The 26,982-nt window shown below is 42.9% G+C and overlaps 1 protein-coding gene across 1 annotated transcript in view; it reads left to right on the forward strand.

Moving 5' to 3' along the window:
• IFT172 (intraflagellar transport 172) overlaps positions 1–26,982 on the forward strand; it is a gene marked incomplete in the record, with an annotated part of 949,422 nt that overhangs the window by 293,767 nt on the left and 628,673 nt on the right. Inside the window, 1 exon segment of the mRNA XM_053710932.1 lies at positions 4,410–4,530. Coding sequence (XP_053566907.1) covers positions 4,410–4,530 — 121 coding nt within the window.

The raw sequence follows: 26,982 nt of genomic DNA on the forward strand, positions 1-26,982 counted from the left end.
GTGGAAAGATCCACATCTTGGGTAGTCATTATCCCATACGTCACTAGCTCATGGACTCTTGCTAATTACATGAAAGAAAACATAATTTATGTAAGAACTTACCTGATAAATTAATTTCTTTCATATTAGCAAGAGTCCATGAGGCCTGCCCTTTTTTGTGGTGGTTATGATTTTTTTGTATAAAGCACAATTATTCCAATTCCTTATTTTATATGCTTTCGCACTTTTTTCTTATCACCCCACTTCTTGGCTATTCGTTAAACTGATTTGTGGGTGTGGTGAGGGGTGTATTTGTAGGCATTTTGAGGTTTGGCAAACTTTGCCCCTCCTGGTAGGAATGTATATCCCATACGTCACTAGCTCATGGACTCTTGCTAATATGAAAGAAATGAATTTATCAGGTAAGTTCTTACATAAATTATGTTTTTTGTTCAGCAAGGTTTCCTTCTTCAACCAATTTCGTGCATTATTTCTGTCACCACGGCGGCGTCTTTTTGGTTCGAGGAACTAGAAAGTTCGCTCCAAAAGGAGACTCCATATGATGAAGTCATGGACAGAATTCACGCACTAAAGTTGGCCAATTCCTTTATTTTGGATGCCGCTTTTCAATTAGCAAAATTAGCGGCGAGAAACTCAGGTTTTCCAATAGTGGCGCGCAGGGCGCTTTGGCTAAAATCTTGGTCGGCGGATGTGTTGTCCAAAACAAAATTACTTAATATTCCTTTCAAAGGTAAGACCCTTTTCGGGCCAGAATTGAAGGAGATTATTTCTGACATCACTGGGGGAAAGGGCCATGCCCTCCCACAGGATAGGCCTTTCAAGGCTAAGAATAAGTCTAATTTTCGTTCCTTTCGCAATTTCAGGAACGGATCGGCTTCTAACTCTGCAGCCTCTAGACAAGAGGGTAACGCTTCCCAGCCTAAACCAGCATGGAAACCATTGCAAGGCTGGAACAAGGGTAAACAGACCAAGAAGCCTGCTGCTGCTACCAAGACAGCATGAAAGGGTAGCCCCCGATCCGGGACCGGATCTAGTAGGGGGCAGACTTTCTCTCTTTGCTCAGGCTTGGGCAAGAGATGTTCCGGATCCCTGGGCAATAGAAATTGTCTCTCAGGGGTATCTTCTAGAGTTCAAGGAACTCCCTCCAAGGGGAAGATTCCACATGTCTCACTTATCTTCAGACCAGATAAAGAGACAGGCATTCTTACATTGCGTAGGAGACCTATTAAAGATGGGAGTGATACACCCAGTTCCAACAGCGGAACGAGGTCTGGGGTTTTACTCAAACCTGTTTGTAGTTCCCAAAAAAGAGGGAACTTTCAGGCCAATTCTGGACTTAAAAATACTAAACAAATTCCTCAGAGTTCCATCTTTCAAAATGGAAACCATTCGGACGATCTTACCAACAATCCAGGAGGGTCAATATATGACTACCGTGGACTTAAAGGTTGCGTACCTGCATATTCCTATACACAAAGATCACCATCAGTTCCTAAGGTTCGCCTTTCTGGACAAACATTACCAGTTTGTGGCTCTTCCATTCGGTTTAGCCACTGTTCCCAGAATTTTCAGAAAGGTACTAGGGTCCCTACTAGCGGTTCTAAGGCCGAGGGGCATTTCTGTAGCACCTTACCTAGACAACATTCTAATCCAAGCGTTGTCTCTTTCCAAAGCAAAGGCTCATACAGACATTTGTTTTAGCCTTTCTCAGGTCTCACGGGTGGAAGGTGAACATAGAAAAGAGTTCCCTGTCCCCGTCCACAAGGGTTCCTTTTCTAGGAACAATAATAGATTCTGTAGAAATGAAGATTTTTCTGACAGAGGTCAGAAAGTTAAAGCTTCTAAACGCTTGTCAAGTTCTTCAATCTATTCCTCAGCCTTCCATAGCTCAGTGCATGGAGGTAATAGGATTAATGGTTGCTGCAATGGACGTGGTTCCTTTTGCTCAAATTCATCTAAGACCATTACAACTGTGCATGCTCAAACAATGGAATGGGGATTATGCAGATTTGTCTCCCCAGATTCAAGTAGACCAGTTAACCAGACAATCACTCCGCTGGTGGTTGACTCAAGATCACCTGTCTCAGGGAATGAGTTTCCACAGGCCAGAGTGGGTCATTGTCACGACCGACGCCAGTCTCTTAGGCTGGGGCGCGGTCTGGGACTCCCTGAAAGCTCAGGGTCTATGGTCTCGGGAAGAGTCTCTTCTCCCGATAAACATTTTGGAACTGAGAGCGATATTCAACCCGCTCCTGGCTTGGCCTCAACTAGCGAAGGCCAGATTCATAAGATTTCAGTCGGACAACATGACGACTGTAGCGTACATCAATCATCAGGGGGGAACAAAGAGTTCCTTGGCGATGAGAGAGGTATCCAAGATCATCAAATGGGCGGAGGATCACTCCTGCCACCTATGTGCAATTCACATCCCAGGAGTAGACAACTGGGAGGCGGATTATTTGAGTCGTCAGACTTTCCATCCGGGGGAGTGGGAGCTCCACCCGGAGGTCTTTGCCCAGTTAACTCGACTATGGGGCATTCCAGACATGGATCTGATGGCGTCCCGTCAGAACTCCAAGGTTCCTCGCTACGGGTCCAGATCCAGGGATCCCAAGGCGACACTAGTGGATGCATTGGTGGCGCCTTGGTCGTTCAACCTAGCTTATGTGTTTCCACCATTCTCTCTCCTTCCCAGGCTTGTAGCCAGGATCAAACAGGAGAAGGCCTCGGTGATTCTGATAGCCCCTGCGTGTCCACGCAGGACTTGGTATGCAGACCTGGTGAATATGTCATCGGCTCCACCATGGAAGCTACCTTTGAGACGGGATCTTCTAGTACAAGGTCCATTCGAACATCCAAATCTAGTCTCTCTGCAACTGACTGCTTGGAAATTGAACGATTGATTTTATCTAAGCGTGGGTTTTCAGATTCAGTTATAGATACTCTGGTCCAAGCCAGAAAACCTGTGACTAGGAAAATTTACCATAAGATATGGAAAAAATATATCTGTTGGTGCGAATCCAAGGGATTCTCTTGGAGTAAAATTAAAATTCCTAGGATACTTTCCTTTCTGCAAGAGGGTTTGGATAAAGGGTTGTCAGCGAGTTCTCTTAAAGGACAGATATCTGCTCTGTCTGTTTTGTTACACAAACGTCTGGCAGCAGTGCCAGATGTACAGGCATTTGTACAGGCCTTAGTCAGAATCAAGCCTGTCTACAGACCCATGACTCCTCCATGGAGTCTAAACTTAGTTCTTTCGGTTCTTCAAGGGGTTCCGTTTGAACCTTTACATTCCATAGATATTAAGTTGCTATCTTGGAAAGTTCTGTTTTTGGTTGCTATTTCTTCTGCTAGAAGAGTTTCTGAATTGTCTGCTTTGCAGTGTACTTCTCCCTATCTGGTATTCCATGCAGATAAGGTTGTTTTGCGTACCAAACCTGGTTTTCTTCCAAAAGTGGTTTCCAACAGGAATATTAACCAGGAAATAGTTGTTCCTTCTCTGTGTCCGAATCCAGTTTCGAAGAAGGAACGTTTGTTACACAAGTTAGATGTGGTCCGTGCTTTAAAATTCTATTTAGAAGCAACAAAGGATTTCAGACAGACATCATCCTTGTTTGTTGTTTATTCTGGTAAGAGGAGAGGGCAGAAAGCTACTGCTACCTCTCTTTCCTTTTGGCTGAAAAGCATCATCCGATTGGCTTATGAGACTGCCGGACGGCAGCCTCCTGAACGAATCACAGCTCACTCTACTAGAGCTGTGGCTTCCACATGGGCCTTCAAGAACGAGGCTTCTGTTGATCAGATCTGTAAGGCAGCGACTTGGTCTTCTCTGCATACTTTTGCCAAATTTTACAAATTCGATACTTATGCTTCTTCGGAGGCTATTTTTGGGAGAAAGATTTTGCAAGCTGTGGTGCCTTCAGTTTAGGTAACCTGACTTGTTCCCTCCCTTCATCCGTGTCCTAAAGCTTTGGTATTGGTTCCCACAAGTAAGGATGAAGCCGTGGACCGGACACACCAATGTAGGAGAAAACAGAATTTGTTTACCTGATAAATTTCTTTCTCCTACGGTGTGTCCGGTCCACGGCCCGCCCTGGCTTTTTAGTCAGGTTTAAAAAATTTTATTTCTGTACACTACAGTCACCACAGCACCCTATGGTTTCTCCTTTTTCTCCTAACCGTCGGTCGAATGACTGGGGGGCGGAGCCAGAGGGGGTCTATATGGACAGCTTTTGCTGTGTGCTCCCTTTGCCATTTCCTGTAGGGGAAGAGAATATTCCCACAAGTAAGGATGAAGCCGTGGACCGGACACACCGTAGGAGAAAGAAATTTATCAGGTAAACATAAATTCTGTTTTTGTTGGCCATATCTTTTATATTTCATCTCACGGTGCTTTTCCCTCTCTCCAGCTGTAGAGTTGGCTCGAATGGCGTTTCCTTTGGAAGTGGTGAAGCTAGAGGAGTCCTGGGGGGATTATCTGGTACAACAGAAGCAACAGGATGCAGCTATCAACCACTATATTGAGGCAGGGTGAGTATTTGGTTGTACCAAAGAAATTTCTGCTTGTGTATCTAAGTAGCCAGTGTAAGTCTTCCCCTTATATTCTACCTTTAGTATGGTATCATTCATCATTAGGAACTTCCTCTGGTACAGAAACCAGAGATTTCTTTACCTTTCCTACTTTCTTAGTAATGGCAGGAATAGTGGAGGTAGCTACACGTTCCTCAGGACGACCTTCCTTTTCTTGGGGTCTAGCCTGTGCCTTAGCTCTAAATTTTAGATTACCATTACCAAATCCATATCTTTCTGGAGTACGGGTAAATGGTCTTAATGTCTTACGAGGAGGCTCGTCTGGATATTGTTCTACTGTGTCCCCATATTGTAGTGTGTATGTTGGGGCTCTCTGTTTATATTTGCCAGTATAAGCTGGGACCTGCGGGTAACTGGATGAAGATGTGTAACAATCCCTCGGGGTATATTCCCTTTGAGGTCTCTTTTTGTGAGGTATTTTTACTCTTCCGTAGCTGTGGTGACGTGTCTCCCTTCTTTTCCTTGTCACAAGTTTTTGCTCCTAGTGCTTCTCCAGTCAAGTATATAGGTATGTCTTAGTATATCAGACATTCTTTGTGATCTATCTCCCTGTGGCACTGCACTAATCTGTCTCTCAATGTCTAAGATTAGACCCTGACCCTTTACATGAGGTTTCAGACAACCCCAAACCATATCATGGTTATTCTCTGTGAATCTCCACTGCCTCTCTGCAATTTTCTCTTGGATGTCTTCACACTATCTCCAACTCAATCTGTAAAAAACTGAGCTGCTTCTTATCCCCCCCTCTTCGAGACATCCGACACCTGACATTTCTCTGATCGTTGGAGACTCTATTCTCAACACCTTACCCCAGGTCCGTTGCCTTGGGGTCACACTAGACTCAGAACTCACATTCAACCCACATATACAAACACTTACCAAATCCTGCTGTTCACACCTACGCAACATTTCCAGAACTCGTCCCTTCCTTACTCAAAAAACTACAAAAATACTTATTCATTCCCTCATCCTGTCACGCATTGATTATTGCAATCTACTCTTAAATGGCCTTCCAAAACACCGCCTCTCCTCCCTCCAATCTATTATGAATGCTTCTGCTAGACTCATCCACCTAAGTCGACGATCTACATCAGCTGCTCCGCTCTGCCAGTCTCTACACTGGCTCCCCATACACTCCAGAATACAATTTAAATATTAGCCCTAACCTACAAAGCACTCAACAGTCTAACTCCCAACTATATTTCCTCTCTCATCGTGAAATATTCCCCATCTCGTCCTCTTCGATCAACCTCTGACCTACGTCTCTACACTCCTGTTATCTCTACATCCCACTCCCGCCTCCAAGATTTCGCACGTGCTTCTCCTGTCCTCTGGAACTCTCTACCCCGCTCCATCAGACTGTCTCCAACCTTGTATAGCTTCAGACGATCCTTGAAAACCCACCTATTCAGAGAGGCTTACCATCTCTTCTCCATCCTGCATCCGAACCAAGCTAATACATGTACATGAACTGCCTGACTCACTGCTGCAAATACAACCGATGTAACAAGCTACCCCAACCTTATGTCTCTGCACCCTAAACCTATAGACTGTGAGCTCTCCGGAGCAGGGCCCTCTTCCTCCTGTGCTAGATTTGTTTAGTCTTGTTATGTTTTGTATTGTATCACAAATCTTTGTCATTGTATACCCCTATCATTGTACCCAGCGCTACGGAATTTGGCGGCGCTATACAAATAAATGATAATAATAATAATCTCAATCCTAATGAGTAAGCAGCAACAATTCCACTACTTTTATTCACAATTCCTAAGCTGTCGGCTAAAGAGGCAAGAGTTACTTTGCCGTGCGTTTTCTTGTACATAGTGCTAACGACTGTATTCCAGTCTCTGGCTTCTGTTGGGAATAGAGATAACCCTGTGGGTAGAATAGCATTAATCGGGTTTATTTTCTGTACTGGATTAAGAGTTGAATAAACTCCATCCAGAGCATGTGTTTTATTATTTAACCAAAGAGCTATATCTTTAGTGTTATGTGGTATTAGACATAGGTATGCATACTGACTGTAGTGTTGGGGTTTGCACTCCTCCAGCTCCTGTTGTTCCTCTAGCTAGTACTTGTGTTAGTACCTGTTTATTTCTCTCATTTACTGCATTGGCAGCCATTGCTGGCAATTCATCATCTGTTACAGGGCTATACAGAGAAGACTTTGGGGTTCCCCATCTTTATGAGAAAAAGGAAAAAATGGAGCACCGAGTCCAGCGGGGGGAATAAAAGATAGATACTTTATTGAAAAAACATTTGTTCAGGGTCCAATGACCCCCGGGGTAAAAACTGAGTTAGTAGGTAAAAGAGAATGAAAATCTGGCTAACATGTTTCGGCTCCCACACCGTAATCCTAGCCACATGTAAAACATTTTACAATGCACTGACTTTAAAATACCTACCCTGCCATCCCATTAGCTGTGAGATACACAACTCCAAGCATTTGCGCCAATAGGATTACTGGAAGTTTCTGATGTTCCCATTCGCTAGGTAAAGCACACCCTCACACTGCTGGACCAATCAGAAACTGCCAGTTACGAAATTCCCTATCTATGCTGCGCTTTTTCTTGTTAGACATTAGAGCAAAATGTATACAAATATTGTTCCACTTCTAGTGGCTTGAACACTCCGTTCACACTAAATTTGCATATTGAGCTAATATACATCCTATACTCATATATATTATCTGATAAAATCAGCGCAAACGGTTCCTGCTCAATTTATAAAGTGCTGATACTTTGCCAATCTTAAGCCTGTAGTACTACCTCTGTACCTGGGCCAACAACTTGGCCCATTTGCTTTTAGGAAAAATTTGGACAAATTCTATTGAGGACTGTTATACAGCTTAAGAATGTGAGCTATAACTCAGCAGTGTTAGGTCTTGTGAATTATCATAAACGGCATGTGGACGGATAGCTGAGTGAACCAATGTAGAGTTCTTTGCCTATGAACCTACCAAATACAGAGCCACAACGCATTGTACTTTTTACTTTGCCTTTTGTATATTTATACAAGATAAACCTATAGAGTATCAGGACACAATACATTGTACCAATATGTTGCCTTTGCATGTCTGTACAGGAAGACAGAATTCTGGGTAATTTGCCCAATTGTAGACAAAGTGAATATTGTCATTGTTCCTCCTGCAGAGAAATGCATTGGATATAAAAGCAGTTCATATATTGATATTCTTTAGGTTTTAAATTTGATATTAATAATTGATACCCTTACACCAACAACTAAAATATACAAATGAATATGGTATTATCTATAATGTTATTATTGTTCTTTTCTCTATAGAAACTCTAGAATGTTGTTAGACCCCCTTAGGACATAATTACATGCTATCAGGTTTCCTCTGATTTTATTGCAGGGGTAAAATACATTCTAATTCAATCCAAAGAACAGCCTATTTCTCCAACATTGGTGTGTCCGGTCCACGGCGTCATCCTTACTTGTGGGATATTCTCTTCCCCAACAGGAAATGGCAAAGAGTCCCAGCAAAGCTGGTCACATGATCCCTCCTAGGCTCCGCCCACCCCAGTCATTCTCTTTGCCGTTGCACAGGCAACATCTCCACGGAGATGGTTAAGAGTTTTTTTTGGTGTTTAAATGTAGTTTTTATTCTTCTATCAAGTGTTTGTTATTTTAAAATAGTGCTGGTATGTACTATTTACTCTGAAACAGAAAAGGATGAAGATTTCTGTTTGTAAGAGGAAGATGATTTTAGCAGACAGTAACTAAAATCGATTGCTGTTTCCACTGTTGAGATGAAGTAACTTCAGTTGGGGGAAACAGTTAGCAGACTTTTCTGCTTAAGGTATGACTAGCCATATTTCTAACAAGACTGTGTAATGCTGGAAGGCTGTCATTTCCCCTCATGGGGACCGGTAAGCCATTTTCTTAGTCAAAAACAAACAGAATAAAGGGCTTATTATGGGCTAAAAAACTGGTAGACATTTTTATGGGCTAAATCGATTGCTTTATTTGTGCATATTATTCAAATTTAGGCTATCAATTGACATTTATAATCTTGGGGAACGTTTATAAAACGGCAGGCACTGTATTGGACACCTTTTTCAGTCAGGGGGCCTTTCTAGTCATAGACTGAGCCTCATTTTCGCGCCATTAACGCGCAGTTGTTTTTTGAGAGCAGGGCATGCAGATGCATGTGTGAGGATCTAAGAATCTCTGAAAAAAGCTTTTAGAAGGCGTCATTTGGTATCGTATTCCCCTCAGGGCTTGGTTGGGTCTTAGCAAAGACTGTATCTGGGACTGTATAGGGGTTAAATTGAAAAACGGCTCCGGTTCCGTTATTTTAAGGGTTAAAGCTCTGATGGTGCAATACTTTTAAGGTTTTAAGACACTGTGGTGAAAATTTGGTAATTTTTGAACAATTCCTTCATACTTTTTCACATATTCAGTAATAAAGTGTTTTCTGTTTGAAATTTAAAGTGACAGTAACGGTTTTATTTTAAAACGTTTTTTGTGCTTTGTTGACAAGTTTAAGCCTGTTTAACATGTCTGTACCTTCAGATAAGCTATGTTCTATATGTATGAAAGCCAATGTGTCTCCCCATTTAAATTTATGTGATAATTGTGCCATAGCGTCCAGACAAAGTAAGGACAGTACTGCCACAAATAATGATATTGCCCAAGATGATTCCTCAAATGAGGGGAGTAAACATGATACTACATCATCCCCTACTGTGTCTACACCAGTTTTGCCCATGCAGGAGGCCCCTAGTACATCTAGTGCGCCAATACTTATTACCATGCAACAATTAACGGCTGTAATGGATAACTCCATAGCAAATCTTTTATCCAAAATGCCTACTTATCAGAGAAAGCGCGATTGCTCTGTTTTAAACACTGAAGAGCAAGAGGATGCTGATGATAATTGTTCTGTCATACCCTCACACCAATCTGAAGGGGCCATGAAGGAGGTTTTGTCTGAGGGAGAAATTTCAGATTCAGGAAAAATTTCTCATCAAGCTGAACCTGATGTTGTGACATTTAAATTTAAATTAGAACATCTCCGCGCACTGCTTAAGGAGGTATTATCTACTCTGGATGATTGTGACAATTTGGTCATTCCAGAGAAATTATGCAAGATGGACAGGTTCCTAGACGTTCCGGTGCCCCCCGACGCTTTTCCTATACCCAAGCGGGTGGCGGACATAGTAAATAAAGAGTGGGAAAAGCCCGGCATACCTTTTGTTCCTCCCCCTATATTTAAGAAATTATTTCCTATGGTCGACCCCAGAAAGGACTTATGGCAGACAGTCCCCAAGGTCTAGGGGGCAGTTTCTACTCTAAACAAACACACTACTATTCCTATCGAAGATAGTTGTGCTTTCAAAGATCCTATGGATAAAAAATTGGAGAGTTTGCTTAAAAAGATTTTTGTACAGCTAGGCTACCTTCTACAACCAATTTCATGCATTGTTCCTGTCACTACGGCAGCGTGGTTCTGGTTCGAGGAACTAGAAAAGTCGCTCAGTAGAGAAACTCCATATGAGGAGGTTATGGACAGAGTTCACGCACTTAAATTGGCTAACTCTTTTATTTTAGATGCCGCTTTGCAATTAGCAAAATTAGCGGTGAAAAATTCAGGGTTTGCTATCGTGGCGCGCAGAGCGCTTTGGCTAAAGTCTTGGTCAGCGGATGTGTCATCCAAGACAAAATTGCTTAACATTCCTTTCAAAGGTAAAACTTTATTTGGACCTGATTTGAAAGAGATTTCAGACATCACTGGGGGAAAGGGCCACGCCCTTCCACAGGATAGGTCTTTTAAGGCTAAAAATAAGCCTAATTTTTGTCCCTTTCGCAGAAATGGACCAGCCTCTAATTCTGCATCCTCTAAGCAAGAGGGTAATGCCTCACAACCCAAACCAGCCTGGAAACCAATGCAAAGCTGGAACAAGGGTAAGCAGACCAAGAAGCCTGCCACTGCTAACAAAACAGCATGAAGGAGTAGCCCCCGATCCGGGACCGGATCTGGTGGGGGGCAGACTCTCTCTCTTTGCTCAGGCTTGGGCAAGAGATGTTCAGGATCCTTGGGCGCTAGAAATAGTTTCTCAAGGTTATCTCCTGGAATTCAAGGAACTACCCCCAAGGGGAAGGTTCCACAAGTCTCACTTATCCTCAAACCAAATAAAGAGACAGGCATTCTTACATTGTGTAGAAGACCTGTTAAAGATGGTGATACACCCAGTTCCAATAAAGGAACAAGGAATGGGATTTTATTCCAATCTGTTCGTAGTTCCCAAAAAAGAGGGAACGTTCAGACCAATTCTGGATTTGAAGATCCTAAACAAATTTCTCAGGGTACCATCGTTCAAAATGGAAACTATTCGAACGATTCTACCCACCATCCAGGAAGGTCAATTTATGACTACCGTGGATCTAAAGGATGCGTACCTACATATCCCTATCCACAAGGAACATCATCAGTTCCTAAGGTTCGCTTTTCTGGACAAACATTATTATCCATTCGGATTAGCCACTGCTCCAAGGATTTTCACAAAGGTGCTAGGGTCCCTTCTAGCGGTTCTAAGACCAAGGGGCATTGCAGTAGTACCTTACTTGGACGACATTCTAATACAAGCGTCGTCCCTGTCAAAGGCAAAGGCTCATACGGACATCGTTCTAGCCTTTCTCACATCTCAAGGATGGAAGGTGAACAAAGAAAAGAGTTCTCTGTCCCCGTCAACAAGAGTTCCCTTCTTGGGAACAATAATAGATTCCTTAGAAATGAGGATTTTTCTGACAGAGGTCAGAAAATCAAAACTTCTAAGCTCTTGTCAAGTACTTCATTCTGTTCCTCGTCCTTCCATAGCGCAGTGCATGGAAGTAATAGGATTGATGGTTGCAACAATGGACATAGTTCCTTTTGCACAAATTCATCTAAGACCATTACAACTGTGCATGCTCAAACAGTGGAATGGGGATTATACAGACTTGTCTCCAATGATTCAAGTAGATCAAAAGACCAGAGATTCACTCCGTTGGTGGCTGACCCTGGACCATCTGTCCCAGGGAATGAGCTTCCGCAGGCCAGAGTGGGTCATTGTCACGACCGACGCCAGTCTAGTGGGCTGGGGTGCGGTCTGGGAATCCCTGAAAGCTCAGGGTCTATGGTCTCGGGAAGAGTCTCTTCTCCCGATAAACATTCTGGAACTGAGAGCGATATTCAATGCTCTCAGAGCTTGGCCTCAACTAGCAAAGGCCAAATTCATAAGGTTCCAATCAGACAACATGACGACTGTTGCTTATATCAATCATCAAGGGGGAACAAAGAGTTCCCTGGCGATGAAAGAAGTGACCAAAATAATTCAATGGGCGGAGGATCACTCCTGCCACTTGTCTGCGATCCACATCCCAGGAGTGGAAAATTGGGAAGCGGATTTTCTGAGTGGTCAGACATTTCATCCGGGGGAGTGGGAACTCCATCCGGAAATCTTTGCCCAAATAACTCAATTATGGGGCATTCCAGACATGGATCTGATGGCGTCTCGTCAGAACTTCAAGGTTCTTTGCTACGGGTCCAGATCCAGGGATCCCAAGGCGACTCTAGTAGATGCACTAGTAGCACCTTGGACTTTTAACCTAGCTTACGTATTCCCACCGTTTCCTCTCATTCCCAGGCTGGTAGCCAGGATCAATCAGGAGAGGGCCTCGGTGATCTTGATAGCTCCTGCGTGGCCACGCAGGACTTGGTATGCAGACCTGGTGAATATGTCATCGGCTCCACCATGGAAGCTACCTTTGAGACAGGACCTTCTTGTTCAAGGTCCATTCGAACACCCAAATCTGGTCTCTCTCCAACTGACGGCTTGGAGATTGAATGCTTGATTCTTTTAAAGCGTGGGTTTTCAGATTCGGTGATAGATACTCTGGTTCAGGCCAGAAAACCTGTAACTAGAAAAATTTACCATAAAATATGGAAAAAATATATCTGTTGGTGTGAATCCAAAGGATTCCCATGGAATAAGATAAAAATTCCTAAGATTCTCTCCTTTCTTCAAGAAGGTTTGGAGAAAGGTTTATCTGCAAGTTCTCTAAAGGGACAGATCTCTGCTTTATCTGTCTTACTACACAAAAGACTGGCAGCTGTGCCAGATGTTCAACATTTGTTCAGGCTCTGGTTAGGATCAAGCCTGTTTACAGACCTTTGACTCCTCCCTGGAGTCTAAATCTAGTTCTTTCAGTTCTTCAAGGGGTTCCGTTTGAACCCTTACATTCCGTAGATATTAAGTTACTATCTTGGAAAGTTTTGTTTTTGGTTGCAATTTCTTCTGCTAGAAGAGTTTCAGAGTTATCTGCTCTGCAGTGTTCTCCTCCTTATCTGGTGTTCCATGCAGATAAGGTGGTTTTGCGTACTAAGCCTGGTTTTCTTCCTAAAGTTGTTTCTAACAAAAATATTAACCAGGAGATAGTTGTACCTTCTTTGTGTCCGAATCCAGTTTCAAAGAAGGAACGTTTGTTACACAATTTGGACGTTGTCCGTGCTCTAAAGTTCTATTTAGAGGCTACTAAAGATTTCAGACAAACATCTTCCTTGTTTGTTGTTTATTCTGGTAAAAGGAGAGGTCAAAAAGTGACTTCTACCTCTCTTTCCTTTTGGCTTAAAAGCATTATCCGTTTGGCTTATGAGACTGCCGGACGGCAGCCTCCTGAAAGAATCACAGCTCACTCCACTAGGGCTGTGGCTTCCACATGGGCCTTCAAGAACGAGGCTTCTGTTGACCAGATATGTAAGGCAGCGACTTGGTCTTCACTGCACACTTTTGCCAAATTTTACAAATTTGATACTTTTGCTTCTTCGGAGGCTATTTTTGGGAGAAAGGTTTTGCAAGCTGTGGTGCCTTCCGTTTAGGTGACCTGATTTGCTCCCTCCCTTCATCCGTGTCCTAAAGCTTTGGTATTGGTTCCCACAAGTAAGGATGACGCCGTGGACCGGACACATCAATGTTGGAGAAAACAGAATTTATGCTTACCTGATAAATTACTTTCTCCAACGGTGTGTCCGGTCCACGGCCCGCCCTGGTTTTTTAATCAGGTCTGATGAATTATTTTCTCTAACTACAGTCACCACGGTATCATATGGTTTCTCCTATATATATTTCCTCCTGTCCGTCGGTCGAATGACTGGGGTGGGCGGAGCCTAGGAGGGATCATGTGACCAGCTTTGCTGGGACTCTTTGCCATTTCCTGTTGGGGAAGAGAATATCCCACAAGTAAGGATGACGCCGTGGACCGGACACACCGTTGGAGAAAGTAATTTATCAGGTAAGCATAAATTCTGTTTTACCAGAAGTTGATTATGTCAAATTCAGAATTCAGGCCCACTGGAATCCTGGTCTTAAGTTTGAATATCCAGTAGGCCTCCCTCTCTGCTAATTTTCTAGCCCTATCCTCACCCCTTTTTACAAGGGGGACTTTTTCTATGATGTTCCACTTGAAGCTACTCACATGCTTATTGTGAGAGTACCTGCTCTTATATCAGCCAAGTGCTCTCTGATTCTGGCTCTTGCGTCCCTTGTACTGAGGCCTACGTACTGGAGTGCACATTGGGTACAGGAAATTACATAAATTATGTAAGTTGACCTGCAGTTAAGACACAGTTTTAATGGATGTCTTTCACCTGTGGCTAGACATTCAAAGCTATCCCCTAGTTGTACCCTGGCACATGCCAGACACGCTTGATAATTGCAGCGATATTTTCCGTTGAATTGGAGCCAAGATGATGTGTTATTGGTGCTCCTTTCCAATCTGGTAGGAGCCACCATGTTGCCAACTGTTTTGCCCCTTTTGTAAGCAAACCTGACACCCTTTCCCATCATGTCAAGTAACCCATCATCAGCTGTTAGGAGAGGGAGATGTTTCCTAATTATACTGCATATTTGTGGATATTGTTGTGAATACTCAGTAATAAAGACAACTTTGTTGTCTCGTGTTCTCTCACTTTTCTTGGGTATATGGCCTTGCAAAAGCTGTTTTCTATCCAGGGACTTTACTTTTTGTCTGGCCCCCAGAATGGTAGATCTCTTGTAACCTCTCTCCCCCAGTCTCTCAGCTAAACCATTGGCTTGCTTTTCATATTCCTCTTCTGAGCTGCAATTTCTTTTGAGGCGTATGAATTGGCCTTTGGCCACACCATTGAAGACCCTCTGGGGGTGATTACTGTTAGCATGGAGGAGAGAATTTCCAGAGATCGGTTTACGAAAAACCCTTGTTTCTACTGGCTTGTTTGCTGTTCCTATCGACCTGAGGTCCAAGAAGTTAATCTCATTTTTGTGGGACACTGACGTAAAGCTAATACCTACTTCATTCTTATTCAGTTAGAGTAAAAACTGTTCCATCTCTGCAACTGACCCCCTCCATATCAGGAGGAGGTCATCAATAAAACGTCTGTACCACAATATTTCATTCTTGTGGGGGTTCGCACCTCCAAAGACGTGGCAGAGCTCCCACTAACCCATGAAGAGGTTGGCGTAGGTAGGGGGCATACTTCGCCCCCATCGCCGTCCCACGTCTCTGGAGGTAGAACTCCCCCCCAAATTCAAAATAGTTGTGGGTTAGCATAAAATTTTGTGACGTCAATCACATACTCCACATACTGCTTGTCCTCACCATATTCAATGTCGAGAAAATATTTAATAGCCTCTAGGCCTTTATCATGTGGTATCGTGGAGTACAATGATCTGACGTCAACTGTAAGCCACATGTACTCTTGCTGCCACACCAGATCACTTAACAAATTTAGGACATGTTTGGTATCTGCAATGTAGCTCCATAATTTACTTACTAGGGGCTGTAGTACACAGTCTAACCATTCCGAGAGGTGTTCGAGGAGGGAACCGATTCCACTGATGATTGGCCTACTCTGTACCTCACTTGTGGATTTATGGACTTTCGGGATATGGTTAAAAGTTGGTATTGATGGATTGTCTACCAGGAGATACTTTTTAGTATCCTGATCAATCAATCCCAAATCCACTCCATCATCCACCATGGAGGCCAATTGTCTCTGGAATGATTTTGTTGGGTCCTACTTCAGCTGGGTATAATCTTCCTTATTTTTGAGTTGTCTATGTGCTTCCTTTATAAAATCCCTTTTATTTAGCACCACTATTGCACCTCCCTTGTCTGCAGCTCTTGTCACTATTTCATTGTTGTCTCTAAGAATTTTTATTGCTGCTCTTTGGACCCTATTAATATTTTGATTACGACCTCTTGTGGTGGTGTACTGTAGCTTCACCAGATCTTCCTCTACCCTTCTCTGAAATTTCTACAGTATAGGGCCCCTACTCTGTACCGGGTAAAAACTTGATTTGGATTTTAAACTAGGCTTGTTTGGTGCATCTGACCCTACCATAAGAGTTGGATCTTGTAGGGACTCTAATACTCTTATATCACAGTATTCACGGAAATCTAGTGATGTATCATCATAGGAGGCTCTATTGGACTCTTGCTCAGAATCTGATATGATATCATGTCTCTCATTTGTTGTTGTTTGGTTTTCTCTTGCAAGGTGTATCCAGTCCACGGATTCATCTTTACTTGTGGGATATTCTCATTCCCTACAGGAAGTGGCAAAGAGAACACACAGCAGAGCTGTCCATATAGCTCCCCCTCTGGCTCCGCCCCCCCAGTCATTCTCTTTGCCGCTCTAACAAGTAGCATCTCCACAGGAGGGTAAAGTGAATGTGGTGTTAGATTTGTAGTTTTTATATCTTCAATCAAAAGTTTGTTATTTTTAAATAGTGCCGGTTTGTACTATTTACTTTCTAGCAGAAAGTGAAGAAGAATTCTGCTGAGAGGAAAATGATTTTAGCATGTTGTAACTAAAATCCACTGCTGTTCCCACACAGGACTGGGGAGTACCAGAAAACTTCAGTTGGGGGGAACAGTTTGCAGGCTTAACTGCTACAAGGTATGTTCAGTCATCTTTTTCTAGTCAAGACTTAGTAATGCTAGAAGACTGACAAGAATCCCCATGTGGGGAAGGTAAGCCATATTCTGAGACTCAGTATGGAAGGAAGGCTTAATTAACAGGGCTCAAAGACTGGTGGAAACTGTTAAAGGGCAATCGATTATTTTTGTGTGAATATATAATCATTATACAAGTATTTATTACTTTTGGAGAGTTTTTATGGGGTTTTATTCCACATGGCAGAATTTTAGACACCTATTTAGGGTTTTGAAGGCCCCACAACTTCGGAGTGGAGAGGGAGGGGGCCTAAATTTTGCGCCTCAGTTGCGCAGTTCATATTGCAGACAGCTTCATGCAGCTTCACGTGGAGGGTCCAAAGACTACTAAGAGGACTTCATAGAGGCTTATTTTCATCAAATTAATCCCCAGGGGCAAGGTAGGGCCACAGCAGATTGCTGTGGCACAGTGCTGTAGTTTGCTAACCGGTTGTCAGCTTTAGGTTGCTCCGGTTCGGCATTAAGGGGTTAATTGACTTGAAATTTACTGTGCAATCATTCCAGAGCATTAAGATAGTGTGGTAAAAATTTCAAAAAGATTGGATCATTTTTTAAGATTTTGTAAAAAAGTGTGCGCTTTTTATTATTTAAAGGCACAGTACCGTTTTTTCTCAAATTGTATTTTTCAGTATTTGAGTGCTGTCTAAGTCTTTTTAACATGTCTGAGCCTACAGATAGACGTTGCTCTATGTGTTTAGTAGCCATGGTGGAACCCCCTTTACATTTGTGTTTTAAGTGTGCTAATGTATCTAAGCATTTTAAAGATCATGATGTTTCACTTATAAATGTATCCCAAGATGATTCTTTAACAGAAGGTAATGAGGATAGCCCACCTTCCTCTCCCCATGTGTCGACACCAGTTACGTCCGCGCAAGCGATGCCTAGTACCTCTAGCGCATTGGCCCCTATTACATTACAACAATTAGCAGCAGTCATGGATAATTCCCTTGCGGCATTTTTATCCAAACTGCCAGTTTTTCCTAAAAAGCGTGATAGCTCGGTTTTAAGAACAGAGTATGAGCAATCGGAAGCTTTGGAGGATTTATCTGTTGTACCCTCACAACACTCTGAAGTGTCGGTGAGGGATGTGCTGTCCAAGGGAGAAATTTCTGACACTGGAAAGGTTTCTCAGCATGCAGAATCAGATTCCTTAGCATTTAAATTTAAGCCAGAACACCTCCGCGTGCTGCTTAAGGAGGTATTAGCTACGCTAGATGATTGCGACCCCATGGTGGTCCCAGAGAAATTGTGTAAAATGGACAAATATCTAGAAGTCCCTGTATACACTGATGTGTTTCCGATCCCGAAGAGGGTGGCGGATATTGTGGATAGGGAGTGGGAGAGACCAGGTGTACCCTTTGTTTCCCCTCCTATCTTTAAGAAAATGTTCCCCATTACTGATCCCAGGCGGGATGCATGGCAGACGGTCCCTAAGGTAGAGGGGGCAGTTTCAACACTAGCCAAGCGCACAACCATACCAATTGAAGACAGTTGTGCGTTCAAAGATCCTATGGATAAGAAATTAGAAGGTTTACTAAAGAAAATATTTCCTTCTCCAACCTATTGCCTGCATTATTCCTGTAACTACTGCAGCGGCTTTCTGGTTTGAGGCGCTGGAGGAGTCGCTCTAGACGGAGACCTCATATGACGAAATTATGGATAGAATTAAGGCTCTAAAGCTGGCTAATTCGTTTATCACAGATGCCGCTTTGCAATTAGCTAAGTTAGCGGCGAAAAATTCTGGTTTTGCCATCATGGCGCGCAGAGCGCTTTGGCTTAAATCATGGTCGGCCGATGTGTCGTCTAAGACAAAGTTACTGAATATTCCTTTCAAGGGAAAGACCCTTTTCGGGCCTGAGTTGAAAGAAATTATTTTGGATATCACTGGGGGAAAGGGCCATGCCCTCCCGCAAGATAGGCCTTTTAAGGCTAAAAACAAGGCTAATTTCCGTTCCTTTCGCAACTTCAGGAGCGGTCCTGCTTCAACCTCTGCGACCGCACAGACCAGACAAAGAAAGAGGCGTTCTTACGCTGTGTAGAAGACCTACTCAAGATGGGAGTGATATATCCAGTCCCAATTACAGAACAAGGACTGGGTTTTTACTCAAACCTGTTTGTGGTTCCCAAAAAGGAAGGAACTTTCAGACCAATCCTGGATCAAAAAATTCTAAACAAATTCCTCAGAGTTCCATCCTTCAAGATGGAGACCATTCGGACAATCTTACCGCTGATCCAGGAAGGTCAATATATGACTACCGTGGATCTAAAGGATGCGTACCTTCATATTCCTATTCACAAAGATCACCATCAGTTCCTAAGGTTCGCTTTTCTGGACAAGCATTACCTGTTCGTGGCCCTTCCCTTCGGATTGGCCACCGCTCCAAGAATTTTCACAAAGGTGCTAGGGTCCCTTTTAGCGGTACTAAGACCGCGGGGCATTGCAGTAGCACCCTATCTGGACGACATCTTAATACAGGCGTCGTCTTTTCTCAGAGCCAAGGCTCATACGGATATTGTTCTGGCCCTTCTAAGGTCTCACGGGTGGAAGGTGAACACCGAAAAAAGTTCTCTGTCCCCGCTCACAAGGGTTCCCTTCCTGGGAACATTAATAGACTCGGTAGAAATGGAAATATTTCTGACGGAGGTCAGAAGGTTAAAGCTTATAAGCACTTGCCGAGCTCTTCATTCCATTCTTCGGCCATCTGTAGCTCAGTGCATGGAGGTAATCGGATTAATGGTAGCAGCAATGGACGTAGTCCCTTTTGCTCAAATTCATCTCAGGCATGCTCAAACAGTGGAATGGGGATTATGCAGATTTGTCTCCTCAAATCCAACTGGACCAGGAAACCAGAGATTCTCTTCTCTGGTGGTTGTCTCAGGATCACCTGTCTCAGGGAATGTGCTTCCGCAGACCGGAGTGGATCATCGTAACGACCGACGCCAGTCTGTTAGGCTGGGGCGCGGTCTGGAGCTCCCTGAAAGCTCAGGGCCTATGATCTCGGGAAGAGGCTCTTCTCCCGATAAACATTTTGGAACTGAGAGCGATATTCAATATGCTCCAGGCATGGCCTCAGCTAGCAGCGGCCAAGTTCATCAGATTTCAGTCGGACAACATCACAACTGTAGCGTACATCAATCATCAGGGAGGAACAAAGAGTTCCTTAGCGATGAAGGAAGTATCCAAGATAATCAGGTGGGCGGAGGATCACTCTTGCCACCTATCTGCAATTCACATCCCAGGAGTAGACAACTGGGAAGCGGATTTCCTTAGTCGTCAGACATTTCACCCGGGGGAGTGGGAACTCCATCCGGAGGTATTTGTTCAGCTAACTCAGTTTTGGGGCATTCCAGAGTTGGATCTGATGGCGTTCCGTCAGAACACCAAACTTCCCCTTCACGGTTCCAGGTCCAGGGATCCCAAGGCGACATTGATAGATGCTCTAGTAGCGCCTTGGTCCTTCAATCTGGCCTATGTCTTTCCACCGTTTCCCCTTCTCCCTCGGCTGGTAGCCAGAATCAAACAGGAGAAGGCCTCGGTAATTCTGATAGCGCCTGCGTGGCCACGCAGGACTTGGTATGCAGACCTAGCGGACATGTCATCTGTCCCGCCATGGACACTGCCAATGAGGCAGGATCTTCTAATACAGGGTCCATTCAAGCATCCAAATCTAGTTTCTCTGCAGCTGACTGCTTGGAGATTGAACGCTTAATTTTATCCAAGAGTGGGTTCTCTGAATCAGTCATAGATACTCTGATCCAAGCTAGAAAACCTGTCACCAGGAAAATTTACCATAAGATATGGCAAAAATATCTTTGTTGGTGTGAATCCAAGGGTTACTCGTGGAGTAAAATTAGGATTCCAAGAATATTGTCCTTTCTCCAAGAAGGATTGGAGAAAGGGTTATCGGCTAGTTCCTTAAAGGGGCAGATATCCGCTCTGTCGATCCTTTTACACAAGCGTCTGGCAGAAGTACCAGATGTTCAAGCGTTTGTACAGGCGTTAGTCAGAATCAAGCTTGTCTATAAACCTGTGGCTCCTCCATGGAGTCTAAATTTGGTTCTTTCAGTTCTTCAAGGGGTTCCGTTTGAACCTTTACATTCCATAGATATTAAGTTATTATCTTGGAAAGTTTTGTTTTTGGTAGCTATATCTTCTGCTCGAAGAGTTTCAGAATTGTCTGCTTTGCAGTGTAATTCACCCTATCTGTTGTTCCATGCAGATAAGGTAGTTTTGCGTACAAAACCTGGTTTTCTTCCTAAAGTTGTTTCTAATAAGAACATTAACCAGGAAATCATTGTTCCTTCCTTGTGTCCTAATCCAGCTTCTAAGAAGGAACGGCTTTTGCACAATCTTGATGTGGTTCGTGCTTTGAAATTCTATTTACAAGCAACTAAGGATTTCAGACAAACATCATCTTTGTTTGTTGTCTATTCTGGTAAGAGGAGAGGTCAAAAAGTGACGGCTACCTCTCTTTCCTTCTGGTTGAAAAGCATCATCCGTTTAGCCTATGAGACTGCTGGAAAGCAGCCTCCTGTAAGGATTACAGCTCATTCTACTAGAGCTGTGGCTTCCACCTGGGCCTTTAAAAATGAGGCCTCTGTTGAACAGATTTGTAAGGCAGCGACTTGGTCTTCACTGCATACTTTTGCCAAATTTTACAAATTCGATACTTTTGCTTCTTCGGAGGCTATTTTTGGGAGAAAGGTTTTGCAAGCAGTGGTGCCTTCCATTTAGGTTACCTGTCTTGTTCCCTCCCTTCATCCGTGTCCTAAAGCTTTGGTATTGGTATCCCACAAGTAAGGATGAATCCGTGGACTGGATACATCTTGCAAGAGAAAACAGAATTTATGCTTACCTGATAAATTACTTTCTCTTGCGGTGTATCCAGTCCACGGCCCGCCCTGGCAATTCAGTCAGGTTCAAATTTATTGTTTAAACTACAGTCACCACTGCACCCTATGGTTTCTTCTTTTTCTCCTAACCGTCGGTCAAATGACTGGGGGGGCGGAGCCAGAGGGGGAGCTATATGGACAGCTCTGCTGTGTGTTCTCTTTGCCACTTCCTGTAGGGAATGAGAATATCCTACAAGTAAGGATGAATCCGTGGACTGGATACACCGCAAGAGAAAGTAATTTATCAGGTAAGCATAAATTCTGTTTTTTGAATCAAAAAATGTTTTAACCGTCAGATTCCGTATCAGATCATTAACATCAAGCAGAGTTCTGAATATATTAAAGTCACTGGAGGGCACAAAAGTGAGGCCTAAACTTAGAACCTCCAATTCTGCATCAGTCAGTTCATAATCCGATAGGTTGATTACATTTCTTCCCTGTAGCTTCCTCTCCCCCGACCTCTCCTGAGGGGGTATCGATGCTGTTGGTACTGGGGTCCTTGTTTCTCCTTTCTTGGATATTGGTAGCCTTGGTTTCCTCCTCCCCCCCCCCCCCTTCGGGTGTTTTTGGGGGTAGCTGAAAAACCTGTTCCATCTGGGTTCTTTCGATGTCATAGTGTGGTCACCTCTGTTCAGGTTCCTCTCTATAGTTAGAAGATCTATAGTTATCTTCTGGGGTGTTCTTCAGAATGTGAGGTAATCGGTTGGAGCCTTCCTTGGATCTTAGTTTGTTCAAAATGTCCTCTTTGGTCATAGGTTTGCGGTGTTTGGTCAATAGGACCTTGTTCATCTCCGCCTGAACCAGATCCCTCATCATAGGACTCCCCTTCACTTTCGTGAAAATTCACCCGTCTCCCTCTGTGTCTGTTACCGCCCCTTTATCGATTGGAACGAAAGAAGTCATTAAATTGTTCTTTTCTTAGAGCAAACCTTTCTTTGCGGTTCCAGACATAGACCTTGTTTTGGTCATAGTCCACCTGGTCCCTCACATATTTCTTATGTTTAATTTCCAGGAGCAGTGTTTTGGCTTGTGCTACTACCTCCTGTAGGGTCTTATCAAATTTGGCAAAATTGGGCTCTTTACTCCGTTTATTCAGTTGACTCAAATCCACCAGTGCTTTCTCTTTTTAATCTATAATCAGTAGAATGAGTTTCAAGGAACAGTCCGTAAGGTGTCCATTCCATAATTCTATGAATGATTTCTTCCTCCGCTACAAATGTAGGACATTTATTCAGCCTCAATCCCCTGGGTATGATGCCCAATTCATGATACTTCCTTAGGGTCCTGATATCCCATTTCAGTTTATCTTCCTTCATCAGGAAGAACTCCAATTCTTCAAAAAGTGCAATAAGACTGTGTAATCCCTTTTGTCTGTGGAGAATATCTTGTTACAGTCCCCATCTTTATGGTCTAGTAAATGGGCCATGTCTCAGAGTATTCCTTGGGATATCAGGAGCTCTCCCTAAGATATACTGGGCATCATCATAGGTCATATTAACTATCCTATGAATTACAGGATCAAAATCTACAGCTCTAAATTGAAATGTGGGTCAGTCTAAGACCTCTCCACCAGCATCCTGTAGAGTTACTAATATAAAGCTATACCTTGCTCTAGCTCCCCATGGACCATATTGGATCTCAAGGGTCACAACCTCAGCATGATTAACATCTCTCTCATTTTGCTCTCTAAACAGTTTGTTAAGCCTCATAAGACTGTGAAATTGATGATCAGCCATGATACTTTATTACCTTCTCTTAGGTATAAGAGGACCTAGGTATATTTTTAGAAAAATTAAGAAATGTAATCTCTCTCATGCTCCACGTTGGGCACCAATTGCAATAGGTTATGCCTTTCCCCCCCCTTATAGTGTCTTAGATAATGGTTATTCTGTATTCTTAATATCAGTGCACCAAACTCCAATGTTATATAAGTAGAATGGCCTCACTTCTTATATAAGAAATTGTGAGTGCAATTAAAGAAAGGGCAGAGAGAGAGAGTAAATTAACTATAATATGTATATTTATAATGCAGTAATTAAAGTATTACAGAAAAAAAGATTATGGTTAGAAATATCATTTACAATAATATAAATCAGTTTTACAAATCCTTATAAGTGCAGAGTATACTAACAATTATATGCTTGCAATAGTAATATATCATTACATACCACTCCAACAGTCTTGACAGGTCTCTGTAATAAGGTGAAGGCTATATCTTCCTTTATCAGGGGGCTTTATATATCTTTATTACAGCTAACAAAAAGTACCTAAGACCATATTTGGCTATCCTGTTCCTGTTGTCCAAAATGTCTCCATATTACTAATAGCCTAATAGCGTATCACCAGTGACCTATGACTAATATGAGTGGCTAACTACAAAGTACATGATAACCTTTAACATATGCAGATTACCTTTATAAGCAAGCTTATCATATGTATTCATGAATGTCCCATGTGGTTTGACATTTTCTTTCTTCAACCTTGTAGTTATGAGTTGAAAGAATAGAAAGAGGAAGTATGTGGTAATTCATGTGCTAACTTTCACCTAGTTTCATACAGGCAATTAAATATGAAAAGGAAGTTCTTTTAATTTGAACTAAAACAGTTTTCTCCAACATAGGTGTGTCCGGTCCACGGCGTCATCCTTACTTGTGGGATATTCTCTTCCCCAACAGGAAATGGCAAAGAGCCCAGCAAAGCTGGTCACATGATCCCTCCTAGGCTCCGCCTTCCCCAGTCATTCTCTTTGCCGTTGCACAGGCAACATCTCCACGGAGATGGCTTAGAGTTTTTTGGTGTTTAAATGTAGTTTTATTCTTCAATCAAGAGTTTGTTATTTTAAAATAGTGCTGGTATGTACTATTTACTCTGAAACAGAAAAGAGATGAAGATTTCTGTTTGTAAGAGGAAGATGATTTTAGCAACCGTTACTAAAATCGATGGCTGTTTCCACACAGGACTGTTGAGATGAAGTAACTTCAGTTGGGGGAAACAGTGGGCAGACTTTGCTGCTTGAGGTATGACACATTTCTAACAAGACTTGGTAATGCTGGAAGCTGTCATTTTCCCTATGGGATCCGGTAAGCCATTTTCTTAGTTTTAAATATAAGAATAAAGGGCTTCACAAGGGCTTTAAAGACTGGTAGACATTTTTCTGGGCTAAAACGATTACTTTATAAGCATAGTTAATGGTTTATAACTTTGAAGAGTTATTTTAATCTTGGGAATTGTGTTTAAAAAAACGGCAGGCACTGTATTGGACACCTTTTTCACTGGGGGCCTTTTCTAGTCATAGGCAGAGCCTCATTTTCGCGCCACTAATGCGCAGTTGTTTTTGAGACGCAAGGCATGCAGATGCATGTGTGAGGAGCTCAGATCCACTGAAAAAGCTTATTGAAGGCGTCATTTGGTATCGTATTCCCCTCTGGGCTTGGTTGGTTCTCAGCAAAGCAGATACCAGGGACTGTATAGGGGTTAAATATAAAAACGGCTCCGGTTCCGTTATTTTAAGAGTTAAAGCTTTCAAATTTGGTGTGCAATACTTTTAAGGCTTTAAGACACTGTGGTGAAATTTTGGTGAATTTTGAACAATTCCTTCATACTTTTTCACATATTCAGTAATAAAGTGTGTTCAGTTTAAAATTTAAAGTGACAGTAACGGTTTTATTTTAAAACGTTTTTTGTGCTTTGTTATCAAGTTTATGCCTATTAACATGTCTGAACCATCAGATAGACGATGTTCTGTATGTTCGGAAGCCAAGGTTCCTCTCCATTTAAATATATGTGATGAATGTGACAAACAAAGTAGGGACAATGATGCCACTGATAATAATGTTGCCCAAAATGATTCCTTAAGTGAGGGGAGTAAGCATGGTACTGCATCATCTCCTTCTATGTCTACACCAGTCTTGCCCACTCAGGAGGTCCCTAGTTCATCTAGTGCGCCAATCCTCCTTACTATGCAACAATTAACGGCTGTAATGGATAATTCTATTAAAAACATTTTAGCCAAAATGCCCAATTATCAGCGAAAGCGCGACTGCTCTGTTTTAGATACTGAAGAGCATGAGGACGCTGATGATAATGGTTCTGACATGCCCTTACACCAGTCTGAAGGGGCCAGGGAGGTTTTGTCTGAGGGAGAAATTTCAGATTCAGGAAAAATTTCTCAACAAGCTGAACCTGACGTTATTACATTCAAATTTAAATTGGAACATCTCCGCGCTCTGCTTAAGGAGGTGTTATCTACTCTGGATGATTGTGACAATTTGGTCATTCCAGAGAAATTATGTAAGATGGACAAGTTCCTAGAGGTCCCGGTGCCCCCCGAAGCTTTTCCTATACCCAAGCGGGTGGCGGACATTGTAAATAAAGAATGGGAAAGGCCCGGCATACCTTTTGTCCCTCCCCCTATATTTAAGAAATTATTTCCTATGGTCGACCCCAGGAAGGACTTATGGCAGACAGTCCCCAAGGTCGAGGGGGCGGTTTCTACTCTAAACAAACGCACTACTATCCCTATAGAAGATAGTTGTGCTTTCAAAGATCCTATGGATAAAAAATTAGAGGGTTTGCTTAAAAAGATGTTTGTTCAGCAAGGTTACCTTCTACAACCAATTTCATGCATTGTTCCTGTCACTACAGCAGCGTGTTTCTGGTTCGAAGAACTAGAAAAGTCGCTCAATAAAGAATCTTCTTATGAGGAGGTTATGGACAGAGTTCAAGCACTTAAATTGGCTAACTCTTTTACCTTAGACGCCACTTTGCAATTAGCTAGATTAGCGGCGAAAAATTCAGGTTTTGCTATTGTGGCGCGCAGAGCGCTTTGGCTAAAGTCTTGGTCAGCGGATGTGTCCTCCAAGAACAAATTGCTTAACATCCCTTTCAAGGGGAAAACGCTGTTTGGCCCTGACTTGAAAGAGATTATTTCAGACATCACTGGGGGAAAGGGCCACGCCCTTCCTCAGGATAGGTCTTTTAAGGCTAAAAATAAACCAAATTTTCGTCCCTTTCGCAGAAACGGACCAGCCTCAAATTCTACATCCTCTAAGCAAGAGGGTAATTCTTCTCAAACCAAGCCAGCCTGGAGACCGATGCAAGGCTGGAACAAAGGTAAGCAGGCCAAGAAGCCTGCTACCGCTACTAAGACAGCATGAGATGTTGGCCCCCGATCCGGGACCGGATCTGGTGGGGGGCAGACTCTCTCTCTTCGCTCAGGCTTGGGCAAGAGATGTTCAGGATCCTTGGGCGCTAGAAATAGTTTCTCAAGGTTATCTCCTGGAATTCAAGGAACTACCCCCAAGGGGAAGGTTCCACAGGTCTCAATTGTCTTCAGACCAAATAAAAAGACAGGCATTCTTACATTGTGTAGAAGACCTGTTAAAAATGGGAGTGATTCATCCTGTTCCATTAGGAGAACAAGGGATGGGGTTTTACTCCAATCTGTTCATAGTTCCCAAAAAAGAGGGAACATTCAGGCCAATTTTGGATCTCAAGATC

Source organism: Bombina bombina, chromosome 4 (genome assembly GCF_027579735.1).
Source record: "Bombina bombina isolate aBomBom1 chromosome 4, aBomBom1.pri, whole genome shotgun sequence".
Taxonomy (NCBI): domain Eukaryota; kingdom Metazoa; phylum Chordata; class Amphibia; order Anura; family Bombinatoridae; genus Bombina; species Bombina bombina.